The 26,055-nt window shown below is 43.0% G+C and overlaps 1 protein-coding gene across 1 annotated transcript; it reads left to right on the top strand.

The window, feature by feature from the left end:
• The first annotated feature begins 712 nt into the window (after positions 1–712).
• DIO2 (iodothyronine deiodinase 2) lies at positions 713–23,846 on the top strand. Its single transcript, XM_083448806.1, has 2 exons — positions 713–2,270; positions 17,283–23,846. Exons 1-2 carry the CDS (start codon positions 2,049–2,051, stop codon positions 17,853–17,855), a joined length of 795 nt encoding a protein of 264 aa, XP_083304932.1. The 5' UTR covers positions 713–2,048; the 3' UTR covers positions 17,856–23,846.
• Positions 23,847–26,055: the final 2,209 nt, after the last annotated feature.

Genomic DNA, 26,055 nt, shown 5'->3' with positions numbered 1-26,055 from the left:
CCCAACTCTGTGATTCCATCGTTTCTACCCAATGTAGTGCTAAGTTACCTATTGGTATACTTGTTGCACTGGCAGAACATTGTTGCACAAGGAAAACTGTAAGTACTGAAGATTAAGTACTTTCAGCATCCCTAGCCATTGACTGTGCTGGTTAGAGGGCACCACGTTGGCTATGATTGCCTTCCTTGAACATGTTGAGATTCATGTTGATGGAAGAAAGAAACCTCATACCAAAAGCATTAATAATTTTGCTAACTATCCCAAACAGAAGAAAAGAACTCAACACCAGAAAACATTTAGCATGCAGGTAGGGGCCCAGTTTGATCTGATAGGGCATGCACTCCAGTTCTTCATGTCTCAGATTCCTTGGTTCTGGGGAACAGTGATCTGTCTTCCTGGGGCAGTTTGCCATCAGCCTAGATTGCTGGCACAGCTGTAACTATCAGTGCCATTCATTAGAGTCAGATACATTTTCTGTGCCTACACCTTTCTTATATGAAAATAGGAGGCTATCTCAATCTTTCAGAGGAAATGGTTCTCCCTTTGAAGAAAAGCACTGCATTCTTTTTAATGTGTGAAATAGATCCCTATGAACAAATGCAATCCCATGTAACTTTATAATTGGAATGTATGAGGCACTCTACTTTAAATCAGCTCCAAATTCACTCCAAATTTTCATTGATGAACTTCAGTTTTACATAAAGCCTTATTCTCCCCCCCCCCACCTCCCCACCTCTTTTAATTCTCTTCCACATCAGCAGATGAAGTCAGACCTGGGTGTTCCTTGTGTTTCCTTAAATACCAAGAAGAAGACAAAAGATATTTAAAATTGCACAGGCTTTTGTCCTTGATGGTTGTGGGAGGGAAACATACCAAAACATGCCCTTTTCTAAGATGCATCAGCTTTTACACCTTCCTGGAAAATACAAAAGGGTATAATAATATTTATTTTTTTTTATAAAAAAAACCACTAAGAAAGGGGGGCACCCTTCTAAACAATAGAAGACCTTGTTATGGTGTCACTTTCCACGTCATATGAAAATATTTTTCCAAAGTTTGAAAGCATTTGTAAAAGAAAAAAGCACCACAAGTATCTAGAGATTTCCCCCTCTCCTTTATATATAAAAAAACAAAAACCCAACAAAGCAAAGTTCTTCCCTCCCTACTCCCTTCTCTTTCCTTAAAAGAGAGAGAGGGAAAAAAGAGTTTAGAAAATTTCACTTTTCTATTCACTGCAGTTCTGGCCAAAGTAAAGCCCTCTTTTTACATTGACGTCAAGATCTTTACTAAGATTAGGGTTTCATTTCTCTATTGCAGCAATTAGCCAGGGAATGTATAAAAGGCTTGAGGGAAGCCGGCTAGAACTCCAGAGGGAAAGCACTTTGTACCACAGGCAGATAGTGAGAGGGAGAGAGAAAGAAGAGTGTGGCAGGAGAGAGAGAGAGAGAGAGAGAGAGAGAGAGAGAGAGAGAGACGGAGGCAGCACAGAGAGAGAGAGAGAGAGAGAGCAGAAAGTTTGTGTACAAAGATTTCTTCCCACCCACCCCTCTTCCACCAAACGAAAAAAAGTATTGTTTCACCTGAGAGCTTTGGTGATAAAAGGAATGAGGGAGCGAGAGTGCTAGAGCTGCTCAGCGCTTTTCAATACCTCAGAGTTAGAGGAAAGTTAGCAGTTTGCTCAGCTTCAGTTTTAGAACTGCAAGCAATTGGCAGCGCAGCTGTCTCTCTCCCTGTAGCGGACTGAAAAGGGGCTACTGGCTAAGGAGAAACAACAACACAAAGTTTGACTTAGGAGTTTCTGAAAAATTAAAAGCAGCTCAGGGTGGAAAAGATTTTCATACTGGCGTTCTGAGTTAATGTTTTTCTTCCTTCTTTCCTTTCATTAAGTCCGTGCTCTGCTGCACTGAGGCAACTCTACGAGAAGAGACAGGGCACCATGAGTTTTTAAGGAGCACTTTGTTTTTTTGTTTTAATTATTATTGTTAATGAGAGCACAGGGCATGACGAGGGAACTCAAGGGAAGCCTCTGAAGAGCAGCAGCAAGCAAGATGGGTCTCTTAAGTGTGGACCTGTTGATCACCCTTCAAATCCTGCCGGTATTTTTCTCCAACTGCCTCTTCCTTGCACTCTATGACTCGGTGGTCCTCCTAAAGCACATGGTGCTTCTTCTGAGCCGCTCCAAGGCTGCACGTTGCGAGTGGCGAAGGATGCTCACGTCGGAGGGGCTGCGCTGCGTCTGGAACAGCTTCCTGCTAGATGCCTACAAACAGGTGAGTTGGCGGACACTGAGTGGAAGGCAAAATTTTCTGGTGGGGACATTTGCCTCCACTGCGGATAGAAAGGCAGCTTGGGATAAAGTTTACCGCAAGAGCGCAAGGAAGATTTGAGGCACATGGTCTGAGCCATTTATCACAGAAAGTAACAGAGTCAGGATTTGAACTCTGATTCGAATCCTGCCTCCTGGTTTGCAGCTTAACTTATTCAAATGCGTGGTTCCATGAAGACTTTTTCGGGTGGGAGCAAAGGACAGGGGTAAGTTTTAGGCAGGGAGATCCACTCCATTCAAACTATATGGGTTTCATTACAGTGTATGAACTTGTATAATAGGAAGTGCATCTGCGATGCCCACTTCTGGACCAGCATTGTATTAACTCTTTTAAGAGTTTTAACTGCTAATGATAACGTGTTGTTGGTTCATTTTTCACCGAAGCACAGAAAGACTCTTCATCACGTTAAATATATACATGCAATAAATGGTGAATTCCTACATGTCTCTTCTTTGAGTGTAATAATAGAATCTGTGTGGGTGTAAATATGTGCAGGACTGTAGACTGAATAAGCAAGCATATAATCACTATATCCCACTTTCACAGCTATCAAAATTAGCCAGGCCACCAACCTTATGCTTGGCATGTCCTGTTGATTTCCAGTGTCTAGGCAGAATTGAAACTAAACATATCATTCTGCATGCCAAAACAAGACAGGTTTCTATGTTTGCCATTTTGCAGATGGGAAAAGTGAGGTGGGCAAGGGTAATAATGTCAGCCACAGAGCTGCCATGCAAACTCCCACGTGATAAGGACCCTACATTCAGCAAAGGGATATGGCACAGATTTGCAGAACAGTTAGTGAGTAGGAGGCCTTCAGTAATACATGGGTAGTAAACTTACTGGGTGATCCACAAAGAGCTTCCTCAGCAGGAACTCCCTGTGTTGACTTCAGCAACCTCTTGTTGGGGCATGTGACAACTAGGTCAATAGACTGAGCAACATAATAGAAATGAAAATCGTGCTGCTTTACTTACTCACCAGGTTTTCATTTAACAGCCTGGTAATTCCCCAGTTATCATTTATAGGATTACCACTAGTTATGGTACTGGGAAATGTTGTGCTTTTATTGGTGCAAGTAGCAAAAGAGAAGCATTAAGCTAAGCTCTCAATGAAAACAGAATGAAAACTAATGAAAACAGAAGTCCCTCTCTTTACATTCTGGACATTAATAAACAAATAACATGCAAATATGCCCATCTTTCATAAGCTAAACTGAATTATCTACTGCATTGTATAACAAAGGAGCTTACACTATAAATCTTGGAAGTCCGTCCCTTTTCATTACAGTATGTAAGAATATGCTTGATTTCCATTCATGTCAAGGACAGTGACGGCATCTTCCCTAGGAAAGGGCACTATCTTGTGACAGCTACCAGGAAATTGAAGGGTTGTAGCTCAGTATTAGAGCATCTGCTTTGCATGGAAAAGGTCCTAAGTTCAGCTCCTGACATTTCTAGATAGGGGCTGGGAAAGAATCATTGCCCAGAAGGCTGGAGAGTTGCTGCTAGTCAGTGTAGACAATATGGAGCTATGCGGACCAATGATCTAACTCAGTATAAGCCTGCTTCCTATGTTCCTAATTGGTTATTCAGGGTAATATTGCAATCTAGCCATTCTTATGGCGTGTGCATATTTCTGAGTGATGCTTTGCACCATGGAGAGCTCCCATGGTTAAATCAGGAGTAATGTGGCGGGTTAGGCACCCAGGGACAATAATATTCACATTCAATATATCCCTCATGATTCTTGAATAGAAGAGTTCACGGGACACTCTGCAGATATCCCAGCGTCCTCCGGAAACACTTCTAATTGCATCTAGAGAATATGCTTATAGTTGACCCAATGCTTTCAAAATACACTCCTGCTTAGAATTTAAGTGATACCTTGAAGTCTGAGCACCACAGACTAAAATTTTTGAAATTATTATTTATTAAACTGCATCCCACAAAACCTCTTTGGCGTAGTTTAAATTGTGACTATCTACTCTGGTGTGTGCTGGAGCAGCACTTTGTCTGCCAGGTTGCAGCCCTGCAAAGGTGAAAACAGGTGTAAAGATTTGAAAGCGGACCAAAGTAACACAATGGCTTTAACACAGGGGTGGGAAACCTGCAGCTCCCATTATTTCTGACCGTTGCCCATGCTGGCTTGGGCTGGTGGAGTCCAACAACATCTGGAGGAAATCTCTGGTGACGCTTATTATATCAACAGATGGTATGGTATGGCTCTTGGCTGAGTTTACCTTAAGGCAGTGGCAGAAAGGGGGCATACATTCTCCGGTGTCCTTTCCCCAGTCCGCCAAGTGTTCTTGCTGACACTGTGGGAAAAGGGTCTCAGTAGCTCCAGGGGGAGGGCACTGGAACAGTGATGAACATACATAGTCCTATCCAGCCTTATCGCTGGGGTTAATGCCTCGCCATGTTCACAGCAGTGGTCACAGAGGAAACAGACTCCAACCCAGAGTCTACTCCCTGACTGGCTAGGAAGAGCATAGGGAGCTGTCTTATACTGAGTCAGGCCAATATTAGTAGCAGGTTTCCAGGGTTTCAGACGGGACCTTTCTCACCCTACCTGGAGATGCAAAGGATTGAACTGTGGACTGCCTGCTGCAAAGCAGATGCTGTGGCACAGAGCTATGGTCCTCCTCATTAGCTTCCCTAAATTTTCAGTCCCCCTGTGGAGCAGGGCTTCCTCAAATGAGCAGGTGCCCAGCTGCCACGGCAATCCTTCAGAGATAATGATGGCAGTGAGAGAGCAGGTGTTCCTCAGAGTCCTCTCTGTCCACCAGGTGTTCTTGCTGTTATACACTGTTAAGCACCTGTAAGTTAGTGCAGCCTTCCCCAACCTGATGCCTTCCAGATATTTTGGACTGCGACTCCTGTCAGTCTCAGCCAGCACCTCTTGTGAAGAGGATCTGCTCACCTGCAGTGGCCAAGAACTGTAAAACCCTCCCTGTAAAACACTCCAGAAACATACTTCTCACACATAACTGACTTTGATATGCAGGGACAGCATGCAGATGCTCTGTGCATTCCATCTTGAAAATGTAAATACTCCCGGATCAATAAAAAGTTAGGCCACTGCTCCTTTCCCCTGCTTTGTATCCTTTCACAGCAAGAGCGTATCTAAAGCAGACCTGGAGAATATAACTCTCATAAGAGTTCAGAGGCAGTGGTTGTGAATGGTCCTTTGAATGTTGAAGGTCATGCAAGATTCTGTAAGATTCTTTAGGGGAGAGCAGAATGCTAAGGTCTCCACCACAAAGAATGAGAGAGGAAGTGTGCAAGGTTATAACTCCCACAGAAAGAGAGAGTATAAAAAGAGCATATTCCAGAACAGTTGATTAAGTCAGCTGCTATCTCTTCCCTGTAGCCTTGAGCAATACGTAGAAAAGAGGCTTGGATCTCATTTCCATGAATAGTGTTTCCAGGTTCCACACACTGCACTGCTAAGATGTCTGAGCACCACCACACTGCCCCACCATATACTGTAATGTAGAATGCAACAACAACAACAGCAACAACACATTTTGCAGAGGAGTTTGCGGAAGGCCAGAATGTGATGTAGGGTCACAGGGTGGCATGAGGAAAAGAAACTGTGTGGAAGGCCAGACAATAGGGTGTTGCGGGAGAAAAAAAAGCCCTCCCCTCCTTTTGCTAAGCTTGCTTTCAATTAACATCACATTAACTAGTACAACTTCCAGATGTGAGATGTAATTTGCGCATTTGTCTTCCCCCCCTTTTGTAATGTACCACTGCTGGCGGCAGAAACAGACACCTCAGTACAACTGTGTTGTTAGGAAGCTGGCTTTTAGGGCAATAACCATTAGCAACAATGCTAAATGTAAAGCTGGATGTTGAAAAGCATTATTTAATGGGCTTATTCGATATATGGGTAATTTGTTGCTAAAGCTGGCATGGGCAGATTCTGTTTCATTAGAGAGAGAGATTTTGATGATTCTCTAATGTTTGCTCATTTCCCCCCTCTTTTGTATATTTTTTACCCAGCTTTTAGTAGGTTTCTACATACTTGGTGAACTTTGCTTTCCGATTTGAACACCTGCCAGATTCAGCATGGATTTCCCCCCTTCTTTTTGCCGTACTGTTCCCTCCTTATCGTTTGAATTGCAGCCCCCAGGAGGCAAGCACACCCTGCATTGCACAGAGAGGTTCTTTATAACAAGGTTAATTATCATAATGAGGGTTAATGGAGCCAGTGTTTAAGGCTGGGTATCTTTACATTTTAGAGGAAGAGTTCAAAGACAGGGCTTGTTTTTGAGAATACCTTGTGCTTTCAACTCAAAAAGGGTTCTGTAATGTTGCTGGATGCTGCTAGGATGAAAAAGGCATCTGTATTCCATCACATATTTAGAGAGTGATGTGACTGCTGGGAAAACAGGATGATGAAAACCCCTGATTGTATACGTGCAGGATATGCACAATATTCCTACGCTATATAGGTCATCCGGATGAGTGCCAATATAGACTTTGTGGCAGGCGATGCCACCATGTTTGATCTATACACAATAACGCATATGTTTATAAGTAACGCAGGCAACCCACCAGTCACAGGGGGGAAACAAAATCTTTCCCTGTAGAACAGGTCATGCTTCAGCACTGTGTGGAACCTGTTTTTATGAAACCCAGAAAAAAGGAAGAAGGAAATAACCAACAGCAAAATAATTTTCAAGCGGCCTAAGCTGTGGAGGCTGGTGCCCATTGAGACTGGTAGGGTGGTAGGCAGAGAGACCCGGAGAGGGACAAAGCCAACTAAGTCAAGTTTCAGAATCCTAGAATCAAAGAGTTGGAAGGGTCACCGTGGATCTTCTGGCTCAGCCCCTTGCAATGCAGGAATATGCACCCATACAGGGATCAAACCCGTAACCTTGCCATGATCAGCTCCACGCTCTAACCAACCGAGCTGTTGTAGAGGTTCTTCTCCTTGCTGAGTTCTGTGCAGAGGTGGAAACTGACAGGCAATGACACCCCCTGAACTGATTGCAAGTGAGAAGTCCAGGTTGGCTAAGGGCAGCCTGAAATTGGTGGAACAGTACCAACCTCCACATTACATTACATCACAGCTCAAGAAGCAGCTCAAATATAAGCATCTGAAGTTTGTGGCACTAGATAGATAGATAGGTAAATGCAAAGGGACCTCTGACCATTAGGTCCAGTTGCGGATGACTCTGGGGTTGCAGCGCTCATCTCACTTTACTGGCCGAGGGAGCCGGTGTACAGCTTCCAGGTCATGTGGCCAGCATGACTAAGCCGCTTCTGGGGAACCAGAGCAGCACAAGGAAATGCCATTTACCTTCCCGCCAGAGCGGTTCCTATTTATCTACTTGCACTTTGAAGTGCTTTCGAACTGCTAGGTTGGCAGAAGCAGGGACTGAACAACAGGAGCTCACCCTGTTGCGGGGATTCGAACCAGTGACCTTCTGATTGGCAAGCCCTAGGCTCTGTGTTTTAGACCACAGTGCCACCCGCATCCCCACAGCGCCACCCGTGTCCCAGATATATTAGACTCCAGTGGAAACCCAGAAACCCAGTCTCTCCAGGGTGTTTACTCTGTTTTTAATCTCTGTTACTGTGCAAGGAGCCCAGAGACACATGGAGGACACAGTGGGCTTTAGTTTCATTGCCATCTCCAGACCAATGCAGGGGAATGGGCTGCATGAAGTCCTACAGACAGCTCTCTTTGTTCCAGCTTGCTATGTTTTTTGGAAATGTTGATAAGAGTCTCCAAGACTGAAGTTAGGGTGGAACCATAAGAAAACAAGATCAAAGGCCAGCATCCTGTTTCCCACAGTGGCCAGCCAGCCACCTCTGTTAAGCCCACAAGCAAGACATGAGAATATCAGGTCTCTCCTGCTGCTGTTCCTCTACAGTTGGTAATTCAGATTCATAGGAATTTAGGATGCTGCCTCATCCCAAGTTGGACCACTGGTTCATCTAGCTCAGTATTGTCTAAAGCAGGAATGGGGAATTTCAGGCCTGGGGGCCAAATGAAGGCCTTGAGGCCTCTCTTTCTGGCCCTCAGGAGTCTCCCTAGGCCACAGTCCTAACCAACCCAGCCATGTTGCTTACTTGGATTGCTATGCTACAGAAAACTCAAGGGTTTATGTACAACTACCTCTCGATCTGCAATCCAACTCAGCAATAAACCATGGGTTTTCCTGTGGGGAAATGGCAGGGCAAACAAGGTGGGGACGAGCTCTGTGTCACTGCAACTTGTTTATTTAGCCCACGTGTATCCAGGTTAAGTGGCAGCTGCTGCACTTTTCCCATGTGTTTGCGCCCTCAAAGCAGAATGGACTTTGACATTAGCATTCAACAAGACCTGGCTATGGACAGTGTTGTCATGGGCTAATTTTCTTGTGCAAAGCAGTGATGGGGAACTTGTGGACTTCTGGATGCTGCTGAACACCAACTCCCATCAGCCCCAGCCAGTGTGACCAATAGTCAGCAATGATGGGAGCAGTAGTCCAATAACAACAGGTTAGCCATCCCTGATCGAAAGGTTTTGGTTAAGGTCTACCAGGAGTCAAGCCAGCCATTTTCTTCCATCCTAATCTATCCAAGCATTTCCTTTAGTCTTTCAACTGATATCTATCTGTCCAGCTATCTGTCTGTCTCAAGGTTCTGTTCTGTTCTTTGCCTTTGATCTGGGAGAATTAATATCAGGACCCCAGTTTGTGCATAAGAACAACTCCTTGGTTGCACTATTGTTCCTAGAATGAAGCAGCTACAAACCTTCCCAGAATGTAATCCCAATATGACTTCTATTAATATGAGCAACAGTGTTGTGTAGCATCACGGCAGAGACAATATATTTACAAAGGCAGACAAATCAGTGTGTGGAATAACGGATAGGCTTCTTTCTGACTTTTGTCTATTTGACACACCAGTGGGAGAGTAAACTATTTTGGCAGGCTTTTAGGGCAGTGGAACAAGGCCTCTTAGCCTAAGCCCATCTGCTTTCATCATCTTTGTTTACTTTGGCCTGGAGTTCAAGGAAGTGCTTTTCTTTGTATTTCATAGCAGTGAGAGTATCTTATGAAAGAAGCTCTCTATTAAAAAAACATTGTCCAATAGTTCTAGGTCTAAAATAGTCTTACTGGATGTTTATTAAGAAATAGTGAGTAGTTTTCTCCCAAGCTGACATTAAGAGTGCTCTGCTTATAGCAGCCTAGAAGGCAGATAATTGATCTCAGTAGATTATTCAGGCGCAAACATTTACAAACTATTTTTTAAAAAGCAAGACCACAAATTGTTTCCTATGTACTTAGGGAAGGATGAACTTCCTAACTCTAGGTTTAGGCCTGGGAATGTGTTCATTCCTGTGACTGCCCCCAAATCCACAGAAGTAGAAAGGAAAGGATAACATCATGCACTTGAGGGAACGAGTTCTTTTCCTGTTGAGGATATATGTACATGACCCAAGGTCTTTCACAATATCTTGAGCTTCTTTGATATTGTTCCTGACAAATGTAGCATTGTTCCCCAAGATTGTTAGGGAAGTCCTTGGCAGTGCCTGCTCTGATTCTTTCCTCATTGAAGTCTACGCATCAAGGCCTACTTCAGCTGCAAGATGAAACGAGCAGTTGACACAAGTGCTCCCAAGCATCCTCTCTGGGTTAGTGGAACCCAAGTGTTTCCTTGGTATTCTGGGGAGCTTTGGGCTATGGAGCAAGTTGGGACAAAGACTAGAGTGCAAGTGGTGCAAGCCTTGCTCCAAAGCTGATCCAACACGGATTTCGTGCCCGTGTGGCAATGCAGGCTGTGAGGAAGGTTTGCTTTTCAGTTAGCATTGTATCTTCTAGTAGCTGGCTGGCAGTGTTATTTTGGATGGGCCAAAGGTAACTTACTCCCACTGTGGTGGAGGGACCTATGGAGCATTTGAAGACCTGCTGTGACCAACTGGCCTCACATTTTGACCACATGCAGCAGAGTGGGTTTGACTGTTTGGGTTCAGGAGGTAATCCTTCCCCATGTTAGAGGATACTCCCTTGAAAGACAAAATGGAATGGATTGGAATAAGTATTTCCCAGTTGCAAATGTCTGCTTCTTGGGGAAAGTGGTGAAGTGAGTTGTGATGGTGCTACTGTAAGCATTCTTGAACGACTCAGATTATTTGGATTAGTTCCAAGCTGAGTTCAGACCTGGCCACGGGACCTAGTTGGCTTTGGTCACCTTGGCAGACAACCTTCACTGAGAGTGGGGCAAGGGGAGTGCAATCTTACTCCTGCTACTTGACGTCTCTGCAGATTTCAATACCATTGACCATGGTGTCCTCCTGGACCAGCTTTGTGAAATGGGAATGGGGGGCACTATGCTACAGTGATCCCAGCACATATGGGACCGAGTCCAGAAAGCAGCAATGGGAGAGTGCTTTGGGCACCTGGCAGTTCCACTGTGGACTGCTTCAGGATACTATTTTATTCCCAGTTCTATTTAATATCTACATGAAGCTTCAGTCATTAGTTTGAGGGCAAGGTGCCGTAAGTGCAGTGATGGCGCTCAGCATCATTTCACCATAAAGTCTGAATCAGGAGAGGATGTGCAGGACCTGGACTGGTGGCTGGATGTAGTGGTGAGATGAGGGCAAATAAGCTGAACTTGAATCCTGGCAAGATGGAGGCACTGTGGGTTAGTGTCAGAGGAATTGCTCAGTTGCCTGGATGGGATTGCACACTCTCTCAAAGGGACAAGTATACAAAGTGAGGTGCTTCTGGACACAGCTCTGTTACCGGAGGCTCAGATAGCCTCAGTGGCTAGAAGCATCTTTAACCAGCTGTGATTAGTGAGACAGCTAAGGCAATTCCTGGACCAGGAGAGCTTGACCACTGGTGACTTCCAAGATTGGATTACTGCAATGCACTCTAGGTAGGGCTTCTCTTGCACTCGATCGAGAAAGTGCAGCTACTGCAGAATGCTGCAACATGGTTGTGAGACCCTTTGATCAGAGACGCCTTTGATCAGAGATTTGCAGTGGTTGCCAATTTTTTACTATTGGTATATAATGCCCTTAATGGCTTGGAGCCAGTTTTCTTGCCTTACCTCATAGGTGTCCACTCAACCGCTTAAGTCTGCAGAACTGGCCCTATCACAGGTGCCACGCATTACTTGGTCCACACTTGTAAGAATTTTTTCTTTTCATATTGCAGCACCTACACTTTCAGAACTCTGCCTATTGACATCAGGCAGGCTCCTTCACTATTCTTTTCAACGCCTGCTTAAAACCTTTTTGTTTAGACAGGTTTCCAGAGACATACATGTTGACATGTTTTAATCTCCTTTTAGTTTTCTGCGTTGTTCAATTGTTTTTAAAATGTTTTAATTCTTGTTTTAACTAGTTTTTATTCATATTTTTAACATTTCTTGTAAACCTCTTAGAGGTTTTGTTACAATCAGGTGGTTTCTTTGTGTGTATGTGTTGCTGTTGTTTTTTTAAAAAAACTCTGCTAAGAAGCCAGCAGATATATCCAGGCCCATTGTTCTCCTTTAAGAAATACCGTATTTTTTGCTCTATAAGACTCACTTTTCCCCTCCTAAAAAGTAAGGGGGAATGTGTGTGCATCTTATGGAGCGAATTCAGGCTGCACAGGTATCCCAGAAGCCAGAACAGCAAGAGGGATCGCTGCTTTCGCTGCGCAGCGATCCCTCTTGCTGTTCTGGCTTCTGAGATTCAGAATATTTTTTTTCTTGTTTTCCTCCTCCAAAAACTAGGTGCGTCTTGTGGTCTGGTGCGTCTTATAGAGCGAAAAATACGGTATTTTGCTCATTCAGGTGAAACAGGAAAATATTAGGAAAATAGATGATTCAGGACTCTGATAGTGGGGTGATGAGGAAAGATGATAGTTGGCAACTAGTAAGCAGGTGGCACTTGTATACCCTCCAACATTTATCCGATAGAAATAGAGACATCCCATTCCATAATGATAATACTACTATTTATACCCCATACATATTACTGGGTTGTCACAGCCACTTAGCGTGGCTTCCAACATATATAAAAACATAATAAAGCATTAAGCATTTTTTTTTAAAAACTTCCCTATAAAGGATTGCCTTCAGATGGCTCAGGGGTTGCATAATTCCATAACTTCCAACATTTCTCCAGTAAAAATAGGGACATCCTGCCATACCCTCCAATATTTCTCCAATGAAAATAGGGACGTCCGAAGGCAAAGCGGGACATTCTGGGATCAAATCAGAAACCGAGACGGCTTCTCTAAATCAGGGATGTCCCTGGAAAATAGGGATACTTGGAGGGTCTGCACTTGGGTGAGTGGGGGAAGATTTTCCCTGGCTACTTACGGTTGCTATTTTTTAATGGGTATGATTTTACACATATGCATCTTGCATGGCCTCTGAGCAACTTACCATAACTTTGGATTCTGTAGAGGAAAAAACAATAGTAGCTTTGGAACTGTCCTCTTTCCAGTGGCTGATGACAGTTTGGATGAATCACACTATAAAATGACAGGTTCCTAAGGGCTTGGATGCCTGTGAATGGAACAAAATCAAAGAGAAGGTCTTCAAAAGTATTTGAGAGCTCAAGGGGATTCTCTCCATAGCCCTAATACATCATGTCTATGTTTGAACAGCCAGCACCACAGCCTGCTAATTATCCAACAATGTCTATCTTCTGTAAGGACTTAACTTAGCTCAGAACTCAGAAGTCTTTAATGCTGTGCTTTAAAAACATTAGTGTACAGATTCTGAAAAGCCTTATTATATTATCCCCTGAAAATAAGTGCGAAAAAGTGTCTAAATGTTCTGATGCTTTGTCCATGGGGCGTTAAATGAACAATGTTACTACAGTGGTAAGTTCTATTTCTGGTTAGCGGCTTATGAAAGGGCCTCTTTTTCCCCTACCTCTTCCACCTCATTTTTCAATCTGCATGCAAGAGCAACATTAATCATGCCCTTGCTACTCGGTGCAGCTTTAAAGTGAGATCCCTTGAGTCTGGGCAGTTAGCTAAAAATGCAGATTGAACCTTATGCACAAACAGACGTTCATCTTGTCCAGTATTTTCTTTCTGCAGAAGTAGCCAGCCTGCTACTTCTGGTCTGCGGGTGCTCAGAAGCAGGACATCGTGGTCATATAGGCAAGGTTGTGCTCGTATTGTCTGACAACCCATAAAATACTTTGTGGGAAAGGCCATGGCTCAATACAATGCTTTGTATGTAGAAGGCCTGAGATTGAATTCCCAGCAACTCCAGGGAGGGCTGGGGAAAAATGCTAAACCCTACACTGCCAGTCCATGTTGAGAGTGTTGAGTTAGATGGGCCAATGGCCTGACTTCATAGAAGGCAGTTTTCAGTGTTCCTATAGTGCTGCTAAATGTGGAGGCTTCATTTTAGCTTATACAACCCCTACAGCTATTGACATAATGCAATGGGCCTGGATAGCTCAGTTGGTTAAAGCATGGTACTGATAATGCCGAGGTTGCAGGTTTGATCCCAGTATGGGACAGCTGCCTATTCCAGCATTGCAGGGGGTTGGACTAGACGATTCTCAGGGTCCCTTCCAACACAGCAATTCTGTGACATGAATGAATTTGTTGTTGTTGTTTAGTCGTGTCTGACTCTTCGTGACCCCATGGACCAGAGCACGGCAGGCACTCCTGTCTTCCACTGCCTCCCGCAGTTTGGTCAAACTCATGCTGGTAGCTTCGAGAACACTGTCCAACCATCTGTCGTCCCCTTCTCCTTGTGCCCTCCATCTTTCCCAACATCAGGGTCTTTTCCAGGAAGTCTTCTCTTCTCATGAGGTGGCCAAAGTATTGTAGCCTCATCTTCAAGATCTGTCCTTTCAGTGAGCACTCAGGGCTGATTTCCTTCAGAATGGATAGGTTTGATCTTCTTGCAGTCCATGGGACTCTCAAGAATCTCCTCCAGCACCATAATTCAAAAGCATCAATTCTTTGGCGATCAGCCTTCTTGATGGTCCAGCTCTCACTTCCATACATCACTACTGGGAAAACCATAGCTTTAACTATATGGAATGAATATAATATAGTGCAACTGACTTTCGGGGTTGGTGTGTTGTGCGATTGAGTGTTGGGAGGGGAGGCTCGGTTATTTTCATTGTACACAGGTTGTATATTGACAATAAAGGTATTATTAAAATATGTCTAATCTTTCTAGAAGCCATTTGAAGCATTGTCTCACGTTGCAGCAATGAATTGCATAACAGTGTATTACATGCCCTTTTATGCAACTTGAGCCAACAGTCCGTCAATTTTGTTGGACAATCCTGTGAGAGAGAGAGAGAGGGAGGGAGGGGAGAATCATTTCACTTGCTACTTTTGAGGTCAGAAGATTAAATGCCTTGAGATAGATCAACTTCCAAGCTTCCCTGTGGAGGAGAAGTAGATGAAGCAGAGAACCATAGCCCAGTTTCCGCATCATCCACCAGTGAGGCACACAGAGTAGCTGGCTGGTGTAGCTGACAGAAGTCCATGATTATAGGAACTCTGGAGCCTGAGCTATTGCGTGTGAGTAAAATTCTCTGGGTCGGTTCCTCAGAACGGCTCCCTTGCCTGCCTTTGTCTGTAATTTCAAAAGAGGTTTGGCAGAGCAATAATTTTTATTTCCCCCCCGTTTTTATTTTATTTTGGATGACATTTCATTGTGGTGTGGTGTGGGTATCTTTCCAAGAGCTAATTCCGCGCACCCCCCTCTCAATAACGAATAACAACAACAAAGAAACAAAGGAGCCCCACGAAGCGGGTGATCAGTGAGGATGTCAATCCCATTCCTGAGCCTGCTGGAATAAAGAGGCCCTTTGGGAATGTAAGAGCTTCATCAGGACCAATTAGCAGGACATGCTGCTGGTTGTGTCTGAGCATTAACTACTGGGCAGGGTTGGGGAGGGGGGGTTCGGAGTGGCTTAACGCTAGCACGGAACAAGGCACCGACCTAATTACTCCTCCGCTAGAGCAGAGGAGGCCTTGTGAATGTCTGCTTGGCAAGACTTTCTCATTAAGGACCAAAATCTCCAAACAGACGCAAGGACTCCTGGTAGGGGGGAAAACATTAACACGATAGGTAACCTGTGGCCGAGAGAGTTCCTTTGTTGCTGTGGGAAATGCAGTGATGCTAGCCACACCAGAGGGTTGCTTGGGTACTTTCCAGATATGTGATGACGTGAAACCAGCTATTATTTTGCTTCCAAAGTCAACCTTCATCCCTTTCGTTTGTAAGTTACTGCGGCTGGGAGGGAGGCACAGAGAGCACCCTTCCTTTGTTGGGACATAATTAAACCAATGCCCTTGGCAGCAAAGCGGTTTTGGTGCTTGAAAGACCAAATGATAACAACGCCCTACAGAACTAGGTCCTTCTACCTCCCCCTCCCCGCCCTCCCCTTCCCAGGTTTCAAGGATCTATTCATTTTAAGAATAGCATGAAGAGTGGAGGATTCAAAATTAAGACACTATTGCTTTCCTTTTTACTCTTTGGATAAAGCAAACATCACCCCCCCCCAGCCCCTGTTCACATTACAGCTGCAGGAGAAGCTTGGTTTTTTTCCTGCATTGGAGCAACCGACAAAAAGTGCATCATGTATGGGGCAGCAAATGTACACGTATTATGGGCTGCAATTGCTTGATGTTAGTGGGACTTGCTTCTGAACAAACATGCATAAGATTGGGCTGTTAGGCAAATATTCTGTTCTAGCCATTCATTGAATCCAGCCATCCATCCATTCTCTTTTATATCTATATATGTTTATTCCAGTGATTTGATGGGATGTATGTCTTCACACTTCAGAAATTCTCTTTGAAATTCCATATTTTACTTTGTCACAATTGGTTGACTAAATTGCAAGGCTTTGCTTCATGAATCTTGAGGAACGTGTACAGTGATCATGCCATCAAAGGGGGATTTTATTTCAGGCTTTGTATGCAAACATTTATTGCCTTACAGCACAATCCTAGCCAAGCTTCCCAGGGGCTTCTGGTTGGCCACTGTAAAAATATGAGGTTAAAATTAGATGGGCCTTTCATCCAGCAAACCCAAACTTATGTTCTTATACCTACTCAGAAGTAACTCGTACTAAATTCAGTGGAGCTTGCTCCCTTAGAATTGCCGCTTTAGTCATAACAGCTATGTCTGGGTCTTGAAATAAATCTCATGTAACAAATTAAAAGATTCCCAGCCAGATGGGCGGGGTACAAATAATAAATTATTATTATTATTATTATTATTATTATTATTATTATTATCATCATCTATCTATCTATCATCTATCTATCTATCTATCATCTATCATCTATCTATCTACACAATGTAATATTGTAGGCGTGTTATTGCCTGGTAGTTTTTCTGCCACAGAACTGTTAAATTATCACTACAGCAATAGAGCAAGTATATATACAATAATTCAAAATCAAAAGGGGGGGGGAATAACAGGAGAGTTATTATATCAGGAGGACCATTCCACGCAATATAGGAATTGGGCCTTTAGTGTTGTGGAGCTGAACCTTTGGAATTGCCTCTCATCAAATATTAGTCAAGGGCTGTATCTGTTGTTTCTTCTTCTTCTTCTTCTTCTTCTTCTTCTTCTTCTTCTTCTTCTTCTTCTTCTTCTTCTTCTTTATTTCTTATAAACCACCCATCTGACTGGGTTCCCCCAGCCACTCTGGGCAGCTTCCAACAAAAATACAGCATCAAACATTAAAAGCTTCCAGAAGCAGGGCTGCCTTCAGATGTCTACGAAAATTATTGCTTGTTGTTAGTTGCTCTGGATTCCTTGGGGAGGGCGGGAGATAAAATTCATCACCATCAATCATTTGGTGAAAGCAAACAGGGTTTCCAGTAGCGTTTTGTGACAAACATTATCTTATTTGAGCAGTTGGCTGCTATTGGTTGAGCAACAGTGAACACAAAAAGCAAATGGCAGCAAACAATAGTAACTCACTACCTCTTTCTTTGTTTTCAATACTAGGTGAAACTGGGTGGAGAAGCACCTAACTCCAACGTGATTCACATACCCAATGGTACCAGTGACAGCAGCAGCAGCAGATGGAAAAGCTCTGGTGGGAAGTACGGCACTGAGTGCCACCTATTAGACTTTGCCAAATCGGAGCGCCCGCTGGTGGTCAACTTCGGCTCGGCCACCTGACCCCCCTTCACAAACCAGCTGTCAGCCTTTGGCAAGCTGGTGGAAGAGTTCTCCAGTGTGGCTGACTTCCTGTTGGTCTACATTGATGAGGCTCACCCATCAGACGGCTGGGCTGCTCCTGGTATCTCCTCCTCATTCGACGTCAAGAAACATAGGAACCAAGAAGACAGGTGTGCAGCTGCTCAAAAGCTTTTGAAGCGTTTCTCCTTGCCGCCTCAGTGTCAGATAGTGGCAGACTGCATGGACAACAATGCAAACGTGGCCTACGGGGTCTCCTTTGAGCGTGTGTGTATTGTACAAAGACAAAAAATTGCCTACCTAGGGGGCAAGGGCCCCTTTTTCTACAACCTCCAAGAAGTTCGACTTTGGTTGGAGCAGAACTTCAGGAAAAGATGAAGTGTCCAGACTTACTAGAGGAAAATACGTTGCACATAGTGCCCCTTTAAAGCAATGCAAAAGGGAAAGAAATTGCACCCTGTTTTGGATAGGCTTTTTTTTTTTTTTTTTTGGCCTGTTACTGAACAGCAGGCCAAGTCATATGGCCAGATGAACACAACAGACCATAAAAGCAAAACGAAACCCGAATTCCCCGTCATCTTCCCAAAAGGGAGCCGAGAGAAGCGTTCTATTTGGGACAGAAAGACTGGTGAGATGAGATTCCTGTGCTGTGAGCAGGTGACCTTTGTGTTGAGGTGTTTGGTGCAGAAGGAACCAAAAGCATCGCTTCTAGAACAGTTCGTTGAAAAGGCTATACCATCATTTGAAGGGGTATCTCTTTGCCCTCCCGTGTTTGTCCTGCTGAATTCAAATGTAGCAAAATTAGAAATTTGAAGCTTGCAAGTACCATGAAATAGAACTATTCCTTTTTGATAGAGAGGGTACGGCTTTATAGATACTGCGAGTTCCAGCATCTCCAACAAACTGGCTAGTCAGTTGACCTCTTTTTTCTTTTTTTTGCTGAAAGTATTGGTGTTCACAACTAGAAATCTCTCTGTGCAGTATTGTACAGCTGCAATTCAGAAAGCTTTTAATCTAAACAGATGATTTGATGCTAGCTGGTTTCCATGCTTTTGAAACAAAGAGATTCAGCTTATACATTCATGCATAAGCCCTGCACTGTGGTCTTCAAATCTTAAGGAGACTTAAAGATTTCACAGCACCACCCAGCATGAAAAACACATATGTCTATTTTAAGATCATAGGCTATATCTCAAAATCTAACTTCGTGATAATGTTGTGGCAGAGCAGTCCACTTTGCTCCGGATCACTTCAGACAACCCAGTTCCACTGGATTCCCACCACTTAGAGGCAGCAACGGGGTGGGGGGACGACATGTTAGTTTGGATTCACCCCTGGGTTATTTTGCCTTGCCAAAGCCAACTTACATAATGAAAATGTACATTGTGTAAGATAAGGTGATAGTCCTACCATGCCTGAGCTTGAATGCATCCAAGATAGCTGACTCATGTCATCTTGTGTGAGAAAAATCTGCTAAGATAACTCACTTGGGTCTCAGATCATCAAAGACAAAGTGTTCTTACCATGTCAGCATAGATCTTGTATTCTCATCAGATGAAGAATTTAGGGAACAGTCACATAGCAGCATTTTTTAATATGCAGTTCCACTTGACCACACCCAGTTGGGAGATCAGAAAATGTTGCCCTCTGGGATCCCACCGATGAAAATTCTGCAGCCTCTGCTGAGTCTGCACCAGACGATTCAGCTTTGTGGACCAGCACAGGCAAAAGAACACTATCAGGGACAGCATGTGCTGATACTGTGTGTCTGATCTCATCATAAAGAGCCACATAAATGTGCCCTTAGGATTGCTATGTGCTTAACATTATGCCTGCACTCAGATAATCTCTGAACAGGGAGAAGCTCATGTGCTCTGTGCTGTCAGATTACCTCCATGTAGGAAAAATATTGTGTGTGTCGTAATCTTTAGAAAGAGAGTGAGGGAAGAAAAGTAAGGCAGGAGTAAGGAAAGAAAGAAAACACAGGCCAGGAACTTCGTTGTGGGAGAGCCATTACAACATTTCAGACATTGGGACCATTTGTGAATTCCTTCACCTGGGCTTTCTTGGACTGGGTGTACGTGTGTTCACAACCTCGTAAGGCCACATCCTAGAAGCAACCTTGGTTTAACACTAGCTTTGGGTGCATGGAACTGAAACAATTTATTAATCAGTGTACTTGCTTGCTTTTCTGAAAAGAAACAGCAGCCATGGGTGCAGCTGCAACAACAACAGTACAGTTAGGATTAGAAGTTACTGTGTGTTTAGTAGGTGCTCTTTTACAAAATAATTTATTGCATTTAGAAGCCATGATGCAGATGGTGTATTTTTGTGTGCGGGTGAAAAGGAAAGGGGATAGGGAGGGAGATACACACCACTTTACCTCATTGGTATTGAAACTTTGTCCATTAGTTAAATGTGGTTGCGTCGATATTGCCCTCCCTTCTGTTCTAGAAGTTTGCAATTAGTTTTTAATCAGATTAGTTCGGTGAAGTTAGTTCAGCATGAAAGAGGTTTCACCCTCAGGGCTGATGAATTGCAGAGCTGCAGAGGGCCAGCTGCCTTTGCCCAGCTTCATTTTCTAAGGAGCTTCCTTGGAAAATTCATGTCAGCCTCCTAGGTACTACTTTCCTTCCCCTTCCCCTCCGCCACCATTTCAAGCATGATGAAGAATAGAAATACAATAGTTGGTATGAGCTTTGCAGGAGTGGTTTTGAAAGTGACACTGAGCACAAGCTACCTTAAAAAACACACACACACAAAAACCAGGGGAAGTAAAGCAATTTACATCAGTGGTGGAAACCATTCACCAATACCCAGAAGTGTTCTTTCCCCACCTCTTCATTTATGTTGCCTCCTTATTTGTAGATTCAGCCTATCTTTATGTTTTGATGTTGGCCAGTCCAGCTCATGCACATGGCATTTTTAGAACGTGCTTCTCTCCACTGCAGGTATGCAAACTTGGCAGTGTGGTATGAATGCTATTTCCCCCTCCCCTCCCCATGTCCTCTTTCATTCCTATCCTCCCTTATACAGACGCACAGCACTTGGCCACACAAATACCAAGAGAGGGTTTTGGAGAAACTGACAGGATGAACGAAGTGTGGAAAGCTGGCAGTTGGAAGACGTAGGGAAGGGGTGTGCTCTTGGGGTCGAGGGTATTGCACAGGTGTAAGGGCTTGAGGAGGGAAGTAAAGAGGGATAGTGTTAGGGAAGGTGGGCTTCTTTATCTCGGGGTGAAGAAGATACTACTGCAAAGAAGGGGGAGGGAGATAGACACAGGAACAATGGTCAATATGGAAGGAATGCAGGTCTTCCCCAGCCTATTGGCAGGTACATGAGACAGTGGGTTTGTCCACACTTCTGCATGTCTCATGCCCAAAATGACATGTCCGAGTGGTGTTCTGCTCAACGCATTCCTTTTTCCAGGGGAAAATCTGTCTTTAGTGCTAAATCGATGCAAACATCAATCCAGAGAAAACCCAATTTGCCATTTGCTCTGATTGAGCACTAAAGAGCAGTTTTCCCCAGGGGAAAGCAGCGGTACAAGAGGAAGTATGGATGCTCCCCCATTTCTTAGCTGATTCTTTTTAAAAACAACAACAAAGAACTAAATATTAGTACAAAGCCTGATTTTACCCTTGTGAAGAATGGAAGCAATTATCAGATTAACTGTGTGTTCTCAACTATATTTAATCAGAAGTAAGTCCTACTGATTTCAATTGACTTACTGTCCAGTGACTGCATGTGGGATTGCCACCTAATTCATTTTATTCAGTATCCTGTTTCAAATAGTTGTCAGGTTTTATTATAGAGGCAAATTCAAAAATCCAATTTATGGCTTTTTCCAGAACAATTTAGCAGTGACTGTTAACGCTTATCTTTTAAAACCACAATGGAGACACAGTTAAGCACTTTAAGCACTGAGTTAAAGAGGTGCTGTGCTAAACAGGTTTGCCTGGAAGTGAAAACCAATAGGTTCGAAGGGCCTGAATCGCCCAAGCCTACACATGGTAATGCCAAAGTAAGATCAAATGTGTTCAATGGGCCTCACAAGTCAATGCGCATAGGCTTGCAGCTGCACCTCTGGATATAATCAATGACTTATGAATTCAAGAAGTTAATTTAGTGGGCTATACAATTCCAAATAATTTATTTGATCACATTCAAATTTGCTGTCCTGTCATTTCACAGAATGTTCCTTTCTCTCACAGTATTAAGGAAAATGAGGCATTTGGTTCCATTATTGTTTCCTTACACAACCACAACCTTGTTGCTTTATTTTATTTTTTAAGTCCCTCTATGTTTTTGATCATTTTTATCCTATTTTGTTTTTTTGGCAAATGCTCTATTTTCATGTTGGTGAACATAACACACAAGTCACTATTCTGGATGGTGACAGAAGTTAGTTTGCATGTTTATGCTCTTTATATTCATTCTTCAGGCTTTTTTTTTAAGATTTAAAAAAAATTGTCAAAAATTCTAATTCCTTTTCATTTATATGCCTTGGATAGAAAGACCAACCAAAGTGTTTTCTTGACAGTTGGAACATACCTTAAACTCAGAATAGGGATTGTGAGTGACTAAACTATAATACATTTACATATCTAAAGTCACTTCTATTTTGCATGGCTATTTTCTTCCTTTTGGTTTTCCATTATTCTGAGATTTCTTCTTATGTGTGAAATGCTTGTTATTCATAGATGTCTGTTCCTCACACAGTGTGAGGATTAGGAAACGGACATATGTCAAAGGAAAATCCACCAGCTTTCTTTCTTTCCAAACAACACAGATTTCTGACTCTGTTCATAAACTTAATTATGCCCATCAGCTCAACACAATAATCATGACAGTGTTACCTTCTTAAAAAAAAACTCCACCAGAAAACAGCAGACCAAAAGCCCAGAGGAAAATACATTTTTCCCCCAAAAAACAAGGAGAAGACTTTTGTGACTTCAGTCTTGTTAGGGATATGATTTTGCTATTGTTCTTAAAAGGAAAAAAAAAAAATAGATTTAAGGTTTTAGATTTTGTGAGCAGCCTCTCACCATTCAAAATATTGTAGATGTTAGGCCACCCACTGAAAATACCAGCACCGACTCTTCAATCAGCAGGACTTAAAAACATAAAATTAGACTATTAGGCTTCAGGTATAATAATGAAAATGTTTCTAAAAGTATATGTTCTGATATTAATTGCCCAAATACAATACAATACTGGCTTTTGTTGGAAGCAGGATACTGGTATATAGATGGATTTGTCACTTTTCAATTCATGATGCTCCCAAGTTATAAGAACCCACCAAAAGGTCTATGTGCCACTCTGTACCACCAGTAGGATGTAATTCCTGAGTATGTATTATAAATCATGTTTGTCTCTGATAGTAGTTTGCACAGCCATGTTCCAGATGGGGAATTAGGCAGAAGCAGTGAGTTGACATATTAAGGAATAAGATAACAGATGGAACCCTACCACAGAATACACTGAGCTGGATCAACGTAAACAAGCCAGTGTGGTTAACTAGTCCTAAAATTCGCAAAAGGAAGTACATAGTGTTAGATCTAACTTGCAGCATGGGAAGCCAATCCCTTTATGCCTCACATCTTGGGTTTATGTGTGGACTTGTGAAGAAAAAGGGCCTCACACGACCATCACATAATAAAAGCAGTCTCATGCTTCTCTTTTACAGATGCAAATCACATGTCAGTGAATCAAACCCAGTGCTGTTTTTGCAATATATACTCTAGGGTGATTGAGAAAGCTTAAGGTGAGCTCACTTAAATGAGGGGACTAAGGCTGAGTATTCGGTTGAGATCATAATTGGTATTCTTTGTGTGGCCTTTCGTGTTGCTGGATGTTGGATTTAGATCTTTACAACCTGCATTCAATAATATAACCAAAGCAATAAAAGATGTATCAGGCAGGGAATACTGGCCAGTTATATTCAACTCCACACCATGTCAGTTCAGGACTCATATTGACCAAACTTTGGCTGGACCTAAGACTTGGTTTGCAAGGATGGGAGAAGAGGGTGAAGCAGAGATGTTGGTGTCTCCATGAAGATCACTGACAAAAGAGTGTCTCACTCAGTTGGTGTTTGGATGCTTTGGCACTTGCATTTCTCTTTGCCTCTCTGTTTCTGCCTTCAGAAGTAGGGATGTATTTGATATCCATTTAATATGAGTCCTGAGTCAACATAGTGAGGAAATCACTTGTTTGTGTGTATGCATGTATCCTTGTTTAGATGTCACAAATACACTCTGTAGAAGAATCAGCAAAAACATGTTACAATATTGGTGCTGCGTGGACCATGTACTTTATAGAACTGTGTTTTCCACCTTGTATTTTAATAAAAGTGAAAGAAGAAAACGACTCCTTTTTTTCTGTCGTGGGTACATGACACAGGTTCTCGTAGAACTTCCGGACCCTGAAGTGGTGAAAGGCCATTTTAAACTGCCTTTGGAAAGGCTTGATCACCAGTGATTTAGGAGAACTATGAAAGTAATACATTCAATCTGTGAATGAAAGAGTAAGCAAAATAATTGGATGAGGCACAGTCGACCCAAAGTTAAACTCCAGGATTCGGGGGGGGGGGGGGACTTGGGAGTTTTGGTCTTCTTCAAGACAAAATGGAATGAATTAAATGGAGGAAGAGTGTCCTTGCCATTATACTGAAGTGGCAATGACTTCTAGCTTCTGCTGTCGCCATCATGTCTGGCTGTCCAGATGCTTGGGTGAGAAGATGCATCACCCACTAGCAACTAAAACATCTGGCCCTGGTTGTGAAATAGCATGAATCTGGGGTCACCATAGGTCTTTTGAGCAGGAACTGGAATGTGCAAAGCAGCCAGAGCACTTAAGCCCGGGGAGTTGACATTTTACGCTATTAAACTCTTGAGCAGGATTGGGGAACCTGCGACCCTCCAGATGTTGGGCTTCAATCCCCATCACCCCTGACTGTTGGCCATGCTGATTGTGGCTGAAGGAGTTCAGCAACATCTGGAGTTACCCATCTCTGCCTCAGAGCCCTTAAGGGAGTCACCACAACTGCCTTTAAATGAAATCTTATGTTTAACTTTATATTCATGTTTGCTTATTGTCAGCCAGTTTTCTGGGAAGTCAGTTACCAGGTACAAAGCTGGGCTATAAATGCTTAAAATAGATAAATATAGCCTATTGCAACATTGTACAAACAAAATGACTTTTGAACCTGATTCCACAAGAGTGGAATATTTGAGAGCTGTTGCATTCAGGTCCTGCTTGCGGGTTTCCCACAGACATCTATCTGGCTGGCCACTGAGAAAACAGGATACCTCCCAACACTTCTCTGATGAAAATAGGGATGGCCTATTAAATAATAATAATACTCCACCCACCTGACTCTGGGCGGCTTCCAACATATATAAAAACATAATAAAACAATAAACATTATACAGGGCTGCCTTCAGGTGTCTTCTAAAGATTGTATAGTTACTTATCTCCTTGGCTCAGGGGTCACATAACTCCATATCCTCCAAGGGTTCTCCAATGAAAGTAGGGACTTTTCCCTTAGGAAAAGTGGGACATGCTGGGATCAAATCAGAAACTAGGATGACTTCTCTCAATCTGGGACTGTCGCTGGAAAATGGGGACACTTGGAGGGTCTGGTAACTAGATGGGGCGTTGGCCTGATCCAGCAGGGATTTACTTACGTTCTTAAGATTCACACAACATCAACAAAATGACAAGTGTGTGTTTTGAATGCTGAAGCTCCTATGTTTAATCCTCCACATCTCCAGGTAGGGCTCAGAAAGTCTGCAACACTGGGACTCCACTGCCAATCAGTACAGACGATGGCCTGGTTCAATATAAGGCAGTTTCCTACTTCCCAGACATGAATGACACCAGTCATTAAAACACTTCTATAAGAAATAAATTCATCATTCGTTAATGGCTGACCAATTAGTGATAGCATAGAAACGGAAATTTACCAAATCACCTACAGAAAAGGATTGGTATCTATCTCTATCTATCACCATAAATTAGGGCTCAAAATGGGAGGTGGAAATCTGATCATTTTACGAAAGACCAGTGGCCAATAATCACATATTTGGAAATGGGAGTATCTCAAATGAGCCAAATGAGTACAAAACGAAATGTTTGAATGAATTGCTTTCTGTTTCCACTGTATGCCGAGTGAACTAAAATAAATGTGAGCAATAAGGAGGAGAAAGAAGCTAAATGTAATTGCAAGTGTACTTATTTTTTTTAATTATTTGTAGGGAGGGAGCGGGAGTCCTGTGTTGTGTGTTTTGTGTAATTGGTTACCAAAAAAATCAATAAAACAAAGTGTTCCACAGATAAATAAATGACAAAAATACCAAATAAAGAATGGTGAGGTGTGGGAGAGAAATCATGTCCATCTCTAATGGAAGCAAAATAGCAAATTTCAATACCCAGGTTTATGCAATGACAGGAAAACACACACACATGCATAGCCACTCTGTTAACAAAAAAGAGCAACATTCTTAAGACATCATTAACCTTTCCCCAAGTATAACCTTTCAACAAAAGCCCTAATTGCTGGCTAAAGACCTTG

The sequence above is a fragment of the Podarcis tiliguerta genome (assembly GCF_965153285.1).
Source record: "Podarcis tiliguerta genome assembly, chromosome: 1".
Classification (NCBI taxonomy): Eukaryota; Metazoa; Chordata; class Lepidosauria; order Squamata; family Lacertidae; genus Podarcis; species Podarcis tiliguerta.
The sequence above is the reverse complement of the archived record's forward strand: the minus strand, read 5'-3'. Positions and strand labels throughout refer to the sequence as shown.